The sequence below is a fragment of the Carlito syrichta genome, unplaced genomic scaffold (genome assembly GCF_000164805.1).
Source record: "Carlito syrichta isolate Samal-C Ts95f unplaced genomic scaffold, Tarsius_syrichta-2.0.1 Scaffold304006, whole genome shotgun sequence".
Classification (NCBI taxonomy): Eukaryota; Metazoa; Chordata; class Mammalia; order Primates; family Tarsiidae; genus Carlito; species Carlito syrichta.
In genome coordinates this window covers 126,049-141,820 of record NW_007248102.1, presented here as the reverse complement: position 1 = coordinate 141,820, position 15,772 = coordinate 126,049, and the positions used below count along the sequence as shown (strand labels likewise).

Genomic DNA, 15,772 nt, shown 5'->3' with positions numbered 1-15,772 from the left:
TCCAACTCAAAAAAAAAAATTTTTTTTTTTTAGAGATGAGGTCTCACTATGTTGTCCAGGCTGTTCTTAAACAGCTGGGTTCAAGTGATCCTCTTGCTTTGGCCTCCTGAGTAGCTGGGACTATAGGAATACACCAACCCATTTCTTAAATGTCTTCTTAGTTATCTATATTTTGTTATACATATTTTGATAATTTACCTCAAACCCTTTCTGGGCTATCAGTGGATATCAGTAATTAACCAAATAAATAAATGAATGTACAAAAATATGATAAACAAGTCAAATAAAATGTACTCGCAGAACCCATTGCTCTCTTTCCTGAGGATGACTGGCCTTGCAGGGTGCTCACTCCCTACATCTAAGGTTTGTTATCTTTCCTTGGTACCCTACAGGGCAGCCTGAGTGTGGGCCTGCTGTATCTTCTTCCTCTCTTCTCCTTTGCCTCAACCACTGGAGCAGACCCTACGTGTATTTGGCATTCAGATTCCATTTAAAGAGAGTTTTAATGGGAACAAATGTGCAAGCTTGTCTATACACTACACACTCAATGCACACACGTCAGCTGATGGCCTTCGTTTGATTGTGTGGTGTCTCAAATTCCTCTCATATTTCCGAAGTCTGGAGCTAAGGTAGGTTACAGACATATCACAGGGCCCCTAGCTCTGATGCTGTGAGACCATCTCTAAATAGGCAGGAGCACTGTTTGAACATTATTATAATATACAGTATAAACCTCCGAGTATAAATATTTTGCAGGATGAAGGAGAGATGACTATTCATCTAAGTCACATTGAGAGTCCTGAATATAGAAGCTAGTAAATCACGAATTCATTTTTGCCACCAGAAAGTACATATAACCATTGTGCTTACAATGCCTACTTGCCAGTGACTTTTTGAAAGTGCACTGAGCCACAGAGGAGGAAAGCAGCCCCCTGGCTTCTGTGCATCTGGATGCGCATGGTGTGTGTTGCACATGACAGAACCCTGGGCGCCTAGCTGGCTGTGGAGCTTTGGGATCCATTCTGACCGCTTCTCCCAAATGAGGAGGGAAGTGCCCGATTTACACGGATACAAACCTTTTTTAGGCCTCTCAATACTCTGTTCCTACTGACGACGTTGATCGCATGCTGCAGGTGGTTGTGTGTAGTAGTGTATGCTTCTGTTAGACCGAGTTCCTTCAGGGCCAGTCCTGTGCATCATCTGTCATTGCATCCCTAGCACCCGGCATATGCTTAGCATGCAATAAAACAATAATTAAATGGGAACCAGAATACACGAGGTCATATATCACAAGTCCCTTGCTCTATCAGTTACCATATGCTGAATTTTTCAGTCAACAAATATGTGAGAACTTTCTATGTGTGAGGTGTTGTACTGTGCAAGTACATATTCATATAACTTCAGCAAAGAGCCAAGCCTAATATGAGTCAGCAGGAACCACTAGCCTCTTAGTGGAAAAGGTTTCTTAGGGAATATTGACTTTCCTCTCTTATAAAGTAATTTTTTGGGGCTCTAAACTTTATCTCTCTCTCATCACTCTAGGGATGGAAAGGAGAAAAGGCACATGACATCCAGGTCCTGTACTCATCGCACTCCACAGAATACCAGTAACGGAACCAAGTAATAAACTTTAATTTGAATATAATACAATGGAGTATAACAGTTATTTTGAAATACAAAAATCATTGCAAAAGTTTTTCCATTTGCAAGTCATGTCTGCTACAGGCTATAAAAAGTACATTGATGCTACAAATTGTACACATTTCACTACATTCCGAAGTCTGGGCCTTCCTCTCTCCTCTCTCATATGTAAGAAAAACAGCCATGCAAAACTACTCTGCAATCCTGAGGAGTAGCTAACGACATTTTAGAAGTAGCTATCTTTAATCAAAGAATTAGATGGTACTCTCTAAACTAGTCCTTATGTTTTTTGGCTCAATCTTATAGATTAAAAACTTTAAAAAATTAGTTCAAAATCCTGCAATTTTTGGAATTTTTCCCCCAAAAGTCAGGAAAATGTCAGAAGAACTTAAAGTGTAAAAATCAACAAAAGCCCATTTAAAAGAAAATCATCATCAATGGAAAAACTTTTCAAGTATAGGAAAGTTGAAAATAGTAATTCACTGGAAGACAAATTTTATTGCCCAAACCTACTGAGTGGTTCCACCTGACTTTTCCACTAATGATTCCTAACGTTTTAAGTGAGGTAAGAATTATAACAATGATTCGAAAAATTATCACAGGTTCTGCCAGGTCTGACTCGTAACATATGAGATGTTGAGAACCAGTTATTATTGAAAATGTAGAAACAACATAATGAAGAAACAGGAGTTTTGACATATGAAAAATGGTGCAGCTTTGTTTCCTGGAGCTCAGTTATTCAGGCCAGTTTGTTTGAACTTGTGCTCTGGACTGATTAGATCTGGTTCTAAAGTGAAAGGTAGGAAAACTGGCCATCTTTCTGAGTGGAGCTGAAATAACCCCTTGTGACCATACTGGAGGGAAAGGTTGTCTTGTCACTGAGCTTCTCTCTGGCTGCCTTGCCTCCTGCCATGTTCTGTTCTCCTTTCTAGATAACTCCTTCACCCAAACTGGGGAGATGAGAGGAACAATCATTGCAGAGTTTACAGGAATTCTTCTGACTGGAGTGCCTCAAGGAATTCTGACTTTCTTTCTGTTCTCTTCCCATCTATTCTTGGCTGAATAGGAGAATTTTCTAGACCTGTAATAATAGGTAACTTACACTAATATAAAAAAAAATCATACAGTGTAGAAACAAAGGTAACATGAAATATAAAAAGATGAGTATCTGTTTTCTAGAAATAGGTTGTGAGCCCAAGAATTCTCAGTTGTATAGTAGGTTTATGTTGTGAGAGCTCAGAAACACGGGATGGAAACATGAGTTAGGACAGAGAGGCTAGCCATTGGGGGGGTTCCTCAAAGGGCTTTATATAATCCATGTTTTATTTTTATTTAAGCCAGAGTCTCACTCTGTCACCTAGGCTGGAGTGCAGTGGCACACTCACAGCTACTGCAGCCTTGACCTGTTGGGCTCAGGCCATCCTTCTGCCTCAGCCTTCCACATAGCTGAGACTACGGGTGTATACTACCATGCTTGGCTAATTTTTTGATTTATTGTAGAGATGAGGTCTTGCCATATTGCCCAAGCTGGTCTCGAACTCCTGGGCTCAGGCAATCCTCTCACCTCGGCCTCTCAAAGTGCTGGGATTATAGGCGTAAGCCACTGCGCCTGGCCTATGTTTTATAATTATTATATTAACAAGTGCCCACAATGCATATAAATAATCTCGTAGCCCTACTTTCAAAACTGATGTTTATTCAGCAAGATACATTAAGAAAAACCTAGCTTACTTTGTTACCTAAAATATAATGATACTAAAATATAATAGACTAATGAGATTTATATATTTTGTTTCCTGAATGCCTTTAGAGGTATCACACAAATTTTGTTCAAAGTACTCACCTCTTTAAAAATTGCAATACCCCTCTTCCTCCACTGTGACATGTTATTATCATCAACAATTTAATTACTGAAAGAGTAATCCCATAAGTCTATTATCTATTAATGACCAGACAGGTTGATAAAGGCTCTTACTGCCATTCTTAGAATCACGTAGCTAGTTATAACCTCTATTTTCATAAGGTTCAGATATGCCCACTTACAAAACTCTTCATGGATTCCTCAATAAAATGGGATAATGTACAGAGATGTCTTAAAGTAAGAGGAGAGAATGATGGTGATTCTTGAACATCAAAGACATTTGTTATTGCAGCTAGGAGAAAATGCCATGGAATGCTATCATAAAAGGAGTTATGCTGTTCTCCTTGAAGTCAGTCAATTACATACGAGTACTCTGAGTATTTTTGGAAGAAAGGCATCAGATAAGTCCAAAGTCTTATTGCTTGTAGGATCATACAGGGGCCATACGCTATGGTACTTTGCTGAGCTAGGAGGCCAGGTCTAAGCAAGTCAGTCACTGATCTTGGGGCCTGAAGAGCGAGGAAGCGAAATGTCAATAAAATTAAGCCCTGTATCTCACATTAAACTTGAGAAAAGTTATTTCAACTTTTATGTCAAAGTAGAGGCTGGCTCCTTGGCTCTGCAGCACTTTAGATAGGCACTCTGTTTTCTTTGGCCCATTTCTTCATGATCCGGATGATGTACTCTACTTGGGTGTTGCCTGTGCTTCTCAGTAAATGGAGCACTTCTCGAAGGGTCTCTCTGAGGGAAAGATTTGAAAAGACAAAGTGTTTCAATAAATAATGAAAGTGAACAGATAAAATAAACTCAGAACGATTCTTCATACTGTACATCTAGTAGGGCATTTTTGGTAATAGATTCTTTCACTGTGTGTTCATAAAGTAAGTACATAGTTCCTAGCCTTCTATTTTTTATTTTAAATTTGTGGGGTACAATTCAGGGTTAGGGATACAAATGTTCACTATGCAGGTACCCTTGTTGATGAGGTGTGCCCCCCACCTCCGCCCCTGGCAGTTAATATTGTCAATCCCTTTCTTATAGCATTACTATGGTTGTTCAAGGTCCACTTATGAACCTTCTTATGGTGGCATAATAAAGTAGAAATTCTGTGAAATTCTCCTCCCCAACCTATGTGTTCTTTGTTTATCCAGACTATCTGTATGCATACTATTAATATTTTTATTCTCTCTGAGATGACCTAATTATTCCCATTTCTATGCTTATTCTGCACAACAGAGTAGAAAGGGTATATCCAGGGAAGTTAGGTTCAAATTCTAGCTCTGTCACTAACAAGTCACTTAATTTGTCTGATGCTTAGATTTCTCCCTTGTTTAAGGTGGTAATCACCTTAAGCTGGGTGTCACTGCCATATTTGTAAAGTTTTACAAAGTCAGAGGAATGAGTGAGAGGAGTAATAAGGACTAAGATTTGGCAAATACCCAACCTTTATGTTTTAAGTAACTTAAATTTAATTAAAATTAAAACATATTTCAAGTAATGCATACTAATGCTTCCCTATTAACAGATCTATAGGTGACTGCCTATGAATTAATTTCCCTGGGAGTCTTTGGAACCAAATATATGTTTTGTTCTTATATTTGAGACTGTTAGTATATTCAATGTTCCTATGATTTAGAATGATTTGATTCTACAAAATAAAATATTTCTGGAAGAAAATCATCAAATAGAAATATTTAACATCTTATAACATTTATTTCATCATTATAGTTTTGAGTTTTCTGAAGTTATCATCCAATAAAACAATTATTTTCTCTCACAAACAAGCAAATGAATAGAAGTAGTATTTCTGGTTTGTTTACTTACTTTGGTTCTCTTCCAGCTAAGATCATCTGGAAGATGCCCACACAAGCACCCCTTTTGCCTTCCCAATATTCAGGGTTGGGATCCAGCCTTTCTAGGACATCAAAGGCTTTGGCTGAATAGTAAAACTGGCCCATCTGAATAAAAAAAAGTATTATGGCAATACTCATAGTAAAAAAGATTGTATAAAGATAATATGAAATAAGTGCATGAGTAATGACAACATGTTTATTTAGCAAAGTAGATACATTTCAATTTCTAGGTAAAACAAGAAGAAGTAAAATCACAGTTTGAGTACACAGGTTCTGTTTAAACCAGTTTATCTTCGTTCAGTTTTTTTTTTTTTCAATTCAGCTTTCAACAGCATAACATCTTTTCTACATGTAGTCAGTTTATGCTGTAATCAACATTTTTGTTATTTCTTCCAATTATATTCTAATCTTTAGGATAAGCTCTGATGTCTATAATTTGAAACGAGATTGGTATTTTTCAGGTTTTCTCAGTATATTCTTTTAAAATGACTATTATCATTTATCTTATACTAATCTGATCATGTTCCACTCAAGAGGGTAGTCTTTTCCTACTCTTATTCCAAAATTATCAGAATGCCTAGATGTATACTGACTACTAATATTTTAAATATTTAATTCATTTTGACAGATATTTTTCCCAAATGAACTACACTTATTTTTTACCTCATAGAACATGCTGCATATCATTAAGTTTTGCTTAGATGAGTTTTCTTAATTGGCAATCATAAATGCATATTGTTACCAATTTCATTTAAGGCTTCAAATTGCGGTGCAACCCTCTTTACTCAGTGTGGTTTAGTTACTTCTCTATTCCTGTTAACCGTTTTTCTAGACCTTTGGCAATTTCCTTAAAACTTCTACTGCCAGACATGGTGGCTACGCCTGCAATCCTAGCACTTTGGGAGGATGAAGGGGGAGGATCACTTGAGGCTAGCAGTTCGAGGCCAGCAAGGGCAAGTGAAACTCTGTATCTATATTAAAAAAATTTAAAAGATGAAAACCTGTACTGCATTCTTAACTTAGCTTTATTCTACACCTAGGGAAAACGTAACTTTCCTTAGTTAAAAGTATACTCACACTTTCATTCATCCTTTCTGCCTATCTCACAGGAAGTGTTCTTTGTTTTTTCCAAGGTTAATCTTTCTACCTATGTTCTCTTAAAACATTTTTTATTTTATTGAAATAACACATACATCGAATGGTGCACGAAACATCGATGTACAGCTTACTGACTATAATATGAATACAGTGTACCCATCACCCACCTCAAGACACAGAGAGCAGACCAAAAGCTCTGTGTCACTTCCAGACCAAAATCCCCCTCTTTACCCAAAGGTAACTATATTCTGACTTGACAGGCCATCAGTTCTTCAGTTTTCTTTATAGCTTACTCTCCCGTGAATATATCTTTAAATAATATAATTGAGTTTTATATCTCAGAACTTTTTATGAATTAATACTATAAATATTCTATTATGTCTTACATCTATGATTCAATATTATAACATTCATCTATATTGCTTTATATAACTCTAGTTAATTTATTTTTTTAAATTTTATTTTGAAATAATTATAGATCCATGGATGTTACAAAGGTAGACAGAGGTCTCGTGTGCCTTTCACTCAGTTTCTCCCAAAGGTTATAGCTAACACAACTACAATACAAGATCACAGGAAGTTGACATTGGTACTGTGAATGTTGATGACAGTCCTCTCATTTCATCGCACGTGTAGATCCACGTAGCCACTACCACTATCAAGATACAGAACTCTTCTATTGCCACAACAATTTCCCTTGTTACCCCTCAATAGTCACATGCATACCCCTCACTGCTCACCATCCCTAACCTCTAACAACCACTGATTTGTCCTCCATTTCTATAATTTTATCATTTCAAGAATGTTAATTTATCTGTGAAATCACACAGTGTGGGTCCCTCTGAGATTGAATTTTTTCACTCAGTATAATGTCTTTGTTAATCCACATTACTGCGTGTATCATCAGTTTGCTTCTGTTATGGTCATCCTACAAAAGTAGGCAGGGTCCCCCACCTAAAGTTTGGTTTGAATGCTGAGACTGATGACACCACAAATACACCAAGAGGGTATGAAAAGTTTTCTTACTTACTTAATTGGGGTCTCCAAGGAGGGTGGGGCCGCCCTGCTAAGAAGATCTGAAATGGCCTGAGAGAGCAAGAAAAGGAGGCTGGCCGGGTGTTTATGTGATTTGGATGTAGGGCTGGGGTGAGGGTTCCTGTGCATGGGCAGGGGTTTATGTGGTCTGAATCAACCAAAGCCATCAAAGAAGGGAGCATGTGGGCTTTCTTATCATTTTGTCTAGATGTGGGGCACAAGGGGAAGAGGCAGGGTGAGACCTAAAAGCTGTCAGCAGTCAAACATCAAGAAATTGAGTCAGACCTCTCATTACAGTTTTTTACTATTACGCAGAATTTCATGCCAAACCAGTTTGTTTGACTATTCACCTATTTAAAGACTTTGACCATTTTCAGTTTTAGACTATTGCAAATAAAGCTGCTATTAAAATTTGTGTTATTAACATTTGTGTGTACCTGTGGATATAGGCTTTCATTTATCTGGGATAAATACACAGGGACGCAATTACTGGGTCATAAGACACGTGTATGGTTGTTAAAGAAATTGCCAAACTGTGGTGTATTTTTTAAAATCTTTTTTTTTTTTTTGAGTTGGAGTCTCTCAGTAGCCTAGACTGGAGTGCAGTGGCCGCTCCCGGCCACCGCAGCCTCGACCTCCTGGGCTCTGGCGATCCTTCCACCTCAGCCTTCCAAGTCGCTGGAAATACAGGCGCGTGCTACCATGCCCGGCTAATTTTTTGATTTACTGTAGAGATGAGGTTTCGCTTGCCCAGGCGGGTCTCGAACCCGCGGGCTCAGGCAATCCACTCACCTCGGCCTCCCAAAGGCGCGGGATTACAAGCTGAGCCACCGAGCCTGGCTAAAATCTTTTTACTTTTGACCTAGCTATGTCATTATATTTCAAGGTTAATTTTATTTGAAGTGAATTTCTTGTAGAAAGTACACAGTTGGGCCATGGTTTTTTCGAAGTTGTCATTATATTTGAAGTGAATTTCTTGTAGAAAGCACACAGTCAGGTCATGGGTTATTTTTTAAGTTAATAAAAATTATTTACCAATTTTTATGGTTGTCATGAACAGTCAGTTGTGTCACCAAATTGTGGTTGAGAACCATCAGGTAGCCTGTCTGTAAAGTAAGTCCTCCCACTCACTTTTTCTAAATTATGCTATCATTCATGGGTCATGGTTCATCTACTCTGTCGATATGTTTTTTTTTTTTTCTCTTTTGTTTTTTTTTGAGTTGGAGTCTCACTCTGTCCCCCAGACTGGAGTGCAGTGGCCACTCCCGGCCATCGCAGCCTCTACCTGCTGGGCTCCAGCGATCTTCCACCTCAGCCTTCCAAGTAGCTGGAACTACAGGCGCATGCTACCACGCCCGGCTAATTTTTGATTTATTGTAGAGATGAGGTCTTGCCAAGTTGCCCAGGCAGGTCTGAAACCCACGGGCTCAGGCATTCCACTCACCTCAGCCTCCCAAAACATGGGATTACAGGCTGAGCCACCGAGCCCAGCTTTTTTTTTTTTTTTTTAATAGAAAGTGGTCCCTAAAAGTGGTACCCAGGTATCTAGAACTCCCTTACCTCCTCCGAGACTGATGCCTCTTCCCCATCTCTAAAAAACTAAGTTTGTGTGTCTTCTCCCACTCCCGGAATGATGGTGGTCTTCTTAGATCATAAATCATAATGATGCCCCCCCCAACCTGGAAAATAGAAATTCTGAGAGTAACCACTCCCCTTCCTAAGACAAGGAGATTGGGGCAGGGACTCTGCAAGTCACCCTCCCAGCCCCTGTGGACCTCCCTGCATCTCAACCTCAGAAACTGAGCTCTAGAGATGGGTGACTCCCTCTGCCCCAGCTGGAGCCCCCTCCCACCTAGCAGGAAGGCAAGGATGCCTCTGACACCACCTCACTGAAGGCATCTGGCGATTTCCCCTTTTCTTCCAGAGATGTCAGAGGGGGAGCAGGGACAGGGTAAGGGTCTGGCCACCCTGCAAGGCATCCTCCTATATCTGTCTTTTAGTTGGTATATTTAGGCCACCTAACATAATTCTTGATACATTAGGGCTTAATTCTGTCATTTACTGCTCATTTGTTCTCTGTTTTTCTTGACAAAGATGACATCTCACGATACTGGAGAAAGACATGGCTGTGTGATCCCACAGAGGGAAGATAAGAAAGTCTGGGTTTTACCTCCCTAGCCTTCACCTATACCTGTCTTTTTCCAGCTGTTCCCATGGTATAATAAATCTTAGCCATGAGTTTAGCTTTATATTGAGTCATATGAGTCCTCCAGTGAATCACCAAACTAGTGGGCAGTCATGGGACCACTGAGATACTAGGTAATGCCGACTTGTTTTCAAAGTAGTTATCTTCCTTTGATCTTAGCCCCATGCCCCTTTCATCTCCTTATTCCATCAAAAATGCCCTCACTCTCTTGAATCTTTACTTTCCCAGTTCAATGGCTCATTTTCCTCTACTTACAGATATAACCCCCCATTCTAAAATAAAAAGACCTCTCCACTTCACCCCCAATCCCAAATCTTATTTTTCCTTTTAAGTTAACATTATATTTTTCTCTTTATCTTCAGTACCATTTTTTTGTTTGCTTTTTGAGTCAGGGTTCACGGTCTCACTCTGTCACCTAGGCTGTAGTGCAGTAGTATGACCCCTCCTCGGCTCAGGTAATCCTTCTGCCTCAGCCTCCAGTAGCTGAGACTACAGGCGTGACTGCCATGCCGAGCTAACTTTTTAATTTTTTTTGTAGCGATGAAGTCTCACTATTGACTAGGCTGGCCTGGAACTCCTGGGCTCAAACAATCCTCCTGCCTTGGTCTCCCAAAGTGCTGGGATTACAGGTATGAGCCACCGTGTCCAGCCTCAGTACCAAATTTTTCAAGACTGTGGTCTACATTACCTCATTGCATCTGCATTCTAATCTGACTCTATTCTTGACACACTATTATGGTCTTCTCAGTTCTCATGCATTTCTATCTAGCTGGAGACCTGACTTGACACTCTCCTTCTTTGGCTTTTGATTAAATAACAAGAAAAAGAGTAATGAAAAGCATTTTTTTCTCTCCTCATTGTTTTCTTTCTTCTCTGCTTATTCTCTATCTCTTTCATTTACTCTTCTTTTTATTTCTATCCCTTAAATACTGGTGTTCGACAAGGTTCCTTGTCCCATTTACTGGTTAATTTTGTTCTCTCTCATACCCTGCTGTTCTGCTGCTGCTACTACTATTACTATTTTATTTATTTATTTTTTTTGAGTTGGAGTCTCACTCTGTTGCCCAGACTGGAGTGCAGTGGCCGCTCCTGGCCACCGCAGCCTCAACCTCTGGGCTCCGGCAATCTTTCCGCCTCAGACTTCCAAGTAGCTGGAACTACAGGCATGCGCTACCACGCCCGGTTAATTTTTGACTTATTGTGGAGATGAGGTCTTGCCAAGTTGCCCAGGCGGGTCTCGAACCCGCGGGCTCAGGCAATCCACTCACCTCAGCCTCCCAAAGCACGGGATTACAGGCTGAGCCATCGAGCTGGCTACTATTACTATTAACCACCACTAACTACTGTTAACTTCTGAATCTACATCATTAATCTTGATCTCTCACATGAATACTGATGCTCCAGGCTCACTTTGATAGTTTCTTGCCTGAATTATCCTTGCTGGGAGGACGAAAGACACTTCAGATTTAATACATCTAGAAGTAATTTCCAGTCTTTTAATGTTTTCTTTCCTTTCACCTCCCCTAGTTTACTTAACAGCATTGCCATCCACCAAGTCCCGTTAAACGATTACTTTCAAGTTTCCTATGTCTTAAAACCTTTTCCATTGATGGTGATTCAGTTCTTTTTTTTAGTAATGATTCACTTTTAAATGAGCTATTGTTGATTAATTGAACACTCTTTATCTGGCATTTTACTGTATTTTGGACAGGATGAGATTTTTTTTAAAAAATAGGAATTTCCAGAATTTGAGGCTAATGTCTAAAAAAAAAAAAAAGTCTTTTAATTTCTAGGCTAGGGCCCAAAACTACTTCCTCCTCCCTGCTTTTCCAATTCTCCCATCCCCCCACACACAAAAGAGCCAGTGCTTCATTAAACCTGACTGCTTTCTTATTCTCTTTTCCCGGTTCCTTTGTTTTTCCCTTCTACCATTTGCATTTTAGTATTCCCCAAAGTTTGATTTATAACTCTTCTCACTTTGGTTCTCTACCTGGGTAATCTCATTGTTTCAGGACTTCAGTTAATTCATGCACTCCACAAGGACATTTTGGTCAATGGTAGACCGCATATATGATGATGGTTCCATAAGATTATAACATCATATTTTACTGTATCTTTTCTATGTTGAGATATAAAAATACTTACCATGGTGTCATAACTGCCCACAGTATTCAGTACAGTCACATACCGTACAGTTTTGTAGTATAGGAGCCATAGGCTATACCACATAGCTAGATATGTAGGAGGTTATACAACCTAGGTTTCTGTAATCAGTGTGTTTGCACAACAACAAAATCACCCAATGACATATTTCTTAGAACTTATCTCTGTTGTTAAATGACACATAACTATACTTAAGTGTTGATTATAACCCAACATGTCAAAGATGTCAGAAGACATCTTTCTTGAGCTTCCTTGAACCAAATTTCCAACTATATTAAGTCCCCTACATATGAACGAGTTCTTTCTGAGACCATGTTTGTAAGTCCAATTTGTTTGTAAGTCCAACAATTAGTACTGTACTGTAAGAGGTTTATAATACTTTTCACATAAATAATACATAAAAACAAAAAATAATCTTAATTTTTAATCTTATAGCACAGTACCTTGAAAAACACAGTAGTACAGTACAACAGCTGGTGTGCAGGGGCTGGAATCAAGTAAACAGGTAAGAAGAGTTACTGACTAAAGGAAGGTGAGAAGGGGGGAGTTGGTAGAGCTAAAGGATCATCAGTAATAGGAGACGGAGGGCAAACTGCAATTTCACTCAAGCCTGACGTGGATGGCACAGGTTCTGGTTCCTTGCTGGACTCAATTCTATCTACCCTCTTGAGAAAATGATTCGGTGATGTCTGGGAGGTAGCTCTTTGTTTCTCATTATAGATGACATGGTAGCACTGGATTGTGTTCTGAATGGCTGCCACAACCTTCATGCACAGTTCTGTGTTTGAGACCTGTGCCTCAAAAACTAACAGTGTCTCCACAAATATAGAAAATCACCTTGCCATTTCCTGTGTTGTGAATCTCTTCAGTTCTTCAGTTACTTTTTCTTCCTCTTGTCTTTCTTTGTCCTTTCTCTGAGCCTCCAGTTCCATCAGGTCTTCATTAGTAAGCACAGCAAGGAGTTCAGTGAAGTTGTCCTCTTGTAGACCTAGCTCCAGCTTCCTGCTGAGGGTCACTAAGCTGCTGAAGACCTCTTTGGACTTCTCATCCATCTTCTCAAATCCACAAAAATTGTGAAAAAATTGTAGGCAAAGGTTTGTCCATGTGACAATGTATGCCAGGCATGGGAATGAACTTACGTGATTGGACTTGTGGGTACATGCACATTTGCAACTTTGAATGTTCTCAACTTGAAGGTTCATATATAGGGGACTTACTGTACCAGATGGTACAGTAACTCTACTTTGATGGTAACTAAAGATTCATAGCCTTTAGAAATCTAAAACCGCCTCTCTAAATCATAATTTCATTTATATATAAAGCTCTGAAATACTGCCTATCTCTGAATTCAGTTCATTCATCAAAGAATGGCATTTATTTTCTTTTTTTTAGAAGCAAGGTCTCTCTCTGTCACTTAGGCTAGAGTACAGTGGTGGGATCACAGCTCATTGCAGCCTCAAACGCCTGGATTCAAGGAATCCTTCTGCCTCAGTCTCCTGAGTAGCTAGGACTACAGGAATGCTATTTTTAATTATTTTTTTTTAAAGACAGGATCTCATTGTGTTGCCCACGCTGGTCACAAACTGTTGGACTCCAACAATCCTCCACCTTGGTTTCCTTAGGTATTACAGGCATAAGCTATCACGCCTGGCCAAGAATAACATTTCTGATAACACTGTGAGAATTCTCTTATAAATAGTCATTTAATTTCTAGAGTATTTGCACCTAATATTTAGCCAACGCAGTACTGTGATACTGATCTTCAATTTTTCCTTTAGTCTCATTCAGGCTCACCTTGTAGCAGTCATTAGCAATGAGCTGTAAGAGACTGAAGGACTCGCCAGAGGTTTCCATCTTGAGATAAAGTTCCCAGGCTAGTCTTGGTTTCTTATTCATAATATCTACAAAAGAAAACAAAGGTTGATGCTTTTTAAATATACAAAAAAAAATCTGTATCTTCTTATTCTATGAACTTGGTACTATATCCCAAAGAAACAAAGTGATGGTAGACTATCCCTTACACGGAAAGCTTGCAATGTTGGCATTGAGCTTGTTCCCTATCAAAATTCCACCACTGCACTTTTAGAGTCACAAGGCCAGGCTCGGTGGCTCAGCCTGTAATCCCAGCACTTTGGGAGGCTGATGCGAGTGGATTGCTTGAACCTGTGGGTTGCCTGAGACCAGCCCAGGCCTGTGGGTTGCCTAAGACCTTGTCTCTACAACAAATCGAAAATTAGCTGGGCATGGTAGTGCATGCCTGTAGTTCTGGCTACTTGGAAGGCTGAGGCAGAAGGATCACGAGCCCATGAGTGTGCCACTGCACTTCCGGCCTGGTGACAGAGTGAGAATCTAACTCAAAAAAAAAAGTTAAAGTCACAAAATTATGTTTTTTATGTGTAGTAGTTCCCATTTCATGTATGTAGTAGTTCCCACTTAACTCATCTGCTTAAAAGAGGATACGTACTCTTTATTCAGCCCTACTCATACTTTCAGTCTCACTAAGAATATCTGATTGCTAAAATTTTCCTGTGACTATACAAACTCACTGAACGTTTAAATCTGAGTGAAAAAAAGAAGAAAAGATAGTGAGTGAGAGATAGAGTATAAGACTTATAATGTACTAAGAAATTACATTTTGGACATTTTGCCACTTTTCAGGCCTGAACCATAGTGAAAAAAGATAAAATAGTGTAGCAATATAATTTCATAAGCAACACTGTAAACTAAAACTCTGGAAACCTTAGCAAGGCTAAAGGAAGAACTTGACATCTTTCAGGACTATAAGTGCTAGGTCAATGTTGTACAGTACAACTAATCACAGGATAAATTTACATAACACATTTAGATGGTGACCTTACTGAGTAGCATTAACAAGCCTTAATTTCTATGTTTGCTTATTCTACAGAACAAAATACAAAATAAAATTAGAAAACTCTCAATGGAATTTCCAAACAGATTATGCAATAGGAAAGAAAAAAAATATTCTTCTTGTAGCATTTAAAAGAAGACTTACAGCACCGAGCTAACCAACTGAGGTAAACATAATCATTTTTCATCTTCTCACTTTGGATCAAAAGGAACACCTGCAAGAAGAGGAAAGAAAGGGAATACACATGCATGAAGATGGTTGTGCAATAAGAATATCCATTATTGGCTTGCCTTAGATTGATGATCACTGTAGCCTTTATAGATGGCCAAATTCTATACAGGCTGCTAAAAAAGTGAAGAAGAGAATTGTGGTGATTTAACATACTTCAGTCAGAAATTGTTATTCCAAGCTGACATAAGTTGGTAAGAATATGAAGATCTGAACAGAATAATCAATGACTGTATGATACCTATTGTTTTCAAGCATACTTGATGATGCTCTGGGGCAATAAGGCAAGTCTCAACAAATGTTCAAGGACTGGTGTCATATAGAACACAATACAATTAAGTTAGACATCAAAATAAATAAATAAAAATGCTGACAGACATGTAACTGTATACTTTTGATTTGTGCACTTTTCTGTACATGTGTTATATTTATGCAAAATTTATCAAAAAGGAAAAATTTTAATATAGCTATACAACCTATGTCTATTCACATTGTTCTTTTTTTTTTTTTAATGAGATGGGGATCTCACTATGTTGCCCAGGCTGTAGTACAGTGGCTATTCACAGATACAATCATAGCTTACTGCAGGCTTGAACTCCTAGGCTCAAGCAATCCTGCCACCTCAGTCTTCCAAGTAGCTGGGAATACAGGTGTGAACCACCATGCCCAGCTCCACATTGCACTTTTTAATGTAACTTACAAACAAAGAACTCTTTAATAATCCTTTATCTTTGACCATTTTATTTTAGTGAGAAAAACATAAGAATGTTTTTTAGATAGAATCATTCAAATGCCTTCAAAAGCAGGCACCCACCTCT

At 38.9% G+C, this 15,772-nt stretch overlaps 1 protein-coding gene across 1 annotated transcript in view; it reads right to left on the bottom strand.

Annotated features, from left to right (window-relative positions):
• Positions 1-3,764: 3,764 nt before the first annotated feature.
• Positions 3,765-15,772, bottom strand: part of TTC26 (tetratricopeptide repeat domain 26) — a 57,974-nt gene continuing 45,966 nt past the window's right edge. Inside the window, exons 14-17 of the mRNA XM_008059365.1 lie at positions 14,871-15,011; positions 13,652-13,758; positions 5,327-5,460; positions 3,765-4,243 (exon numbers count right to left, since the gene is read on the bottom strand). Of these exons, the coding sequence (XP_008057556.1) occupies positions 4,132-4,243; positions 5,327-5,460; positions 13,652-13,758; positions 14,871-15,011 (494 nt within the window). The 3' untranslated portion in view covers positions 3,765-4,131. The remainder of the gene's footprint in view (positions 4,244-5,326; positions 5,461-13,651; positions 13,759-14,870; positions 15,012-15,772) is intronic.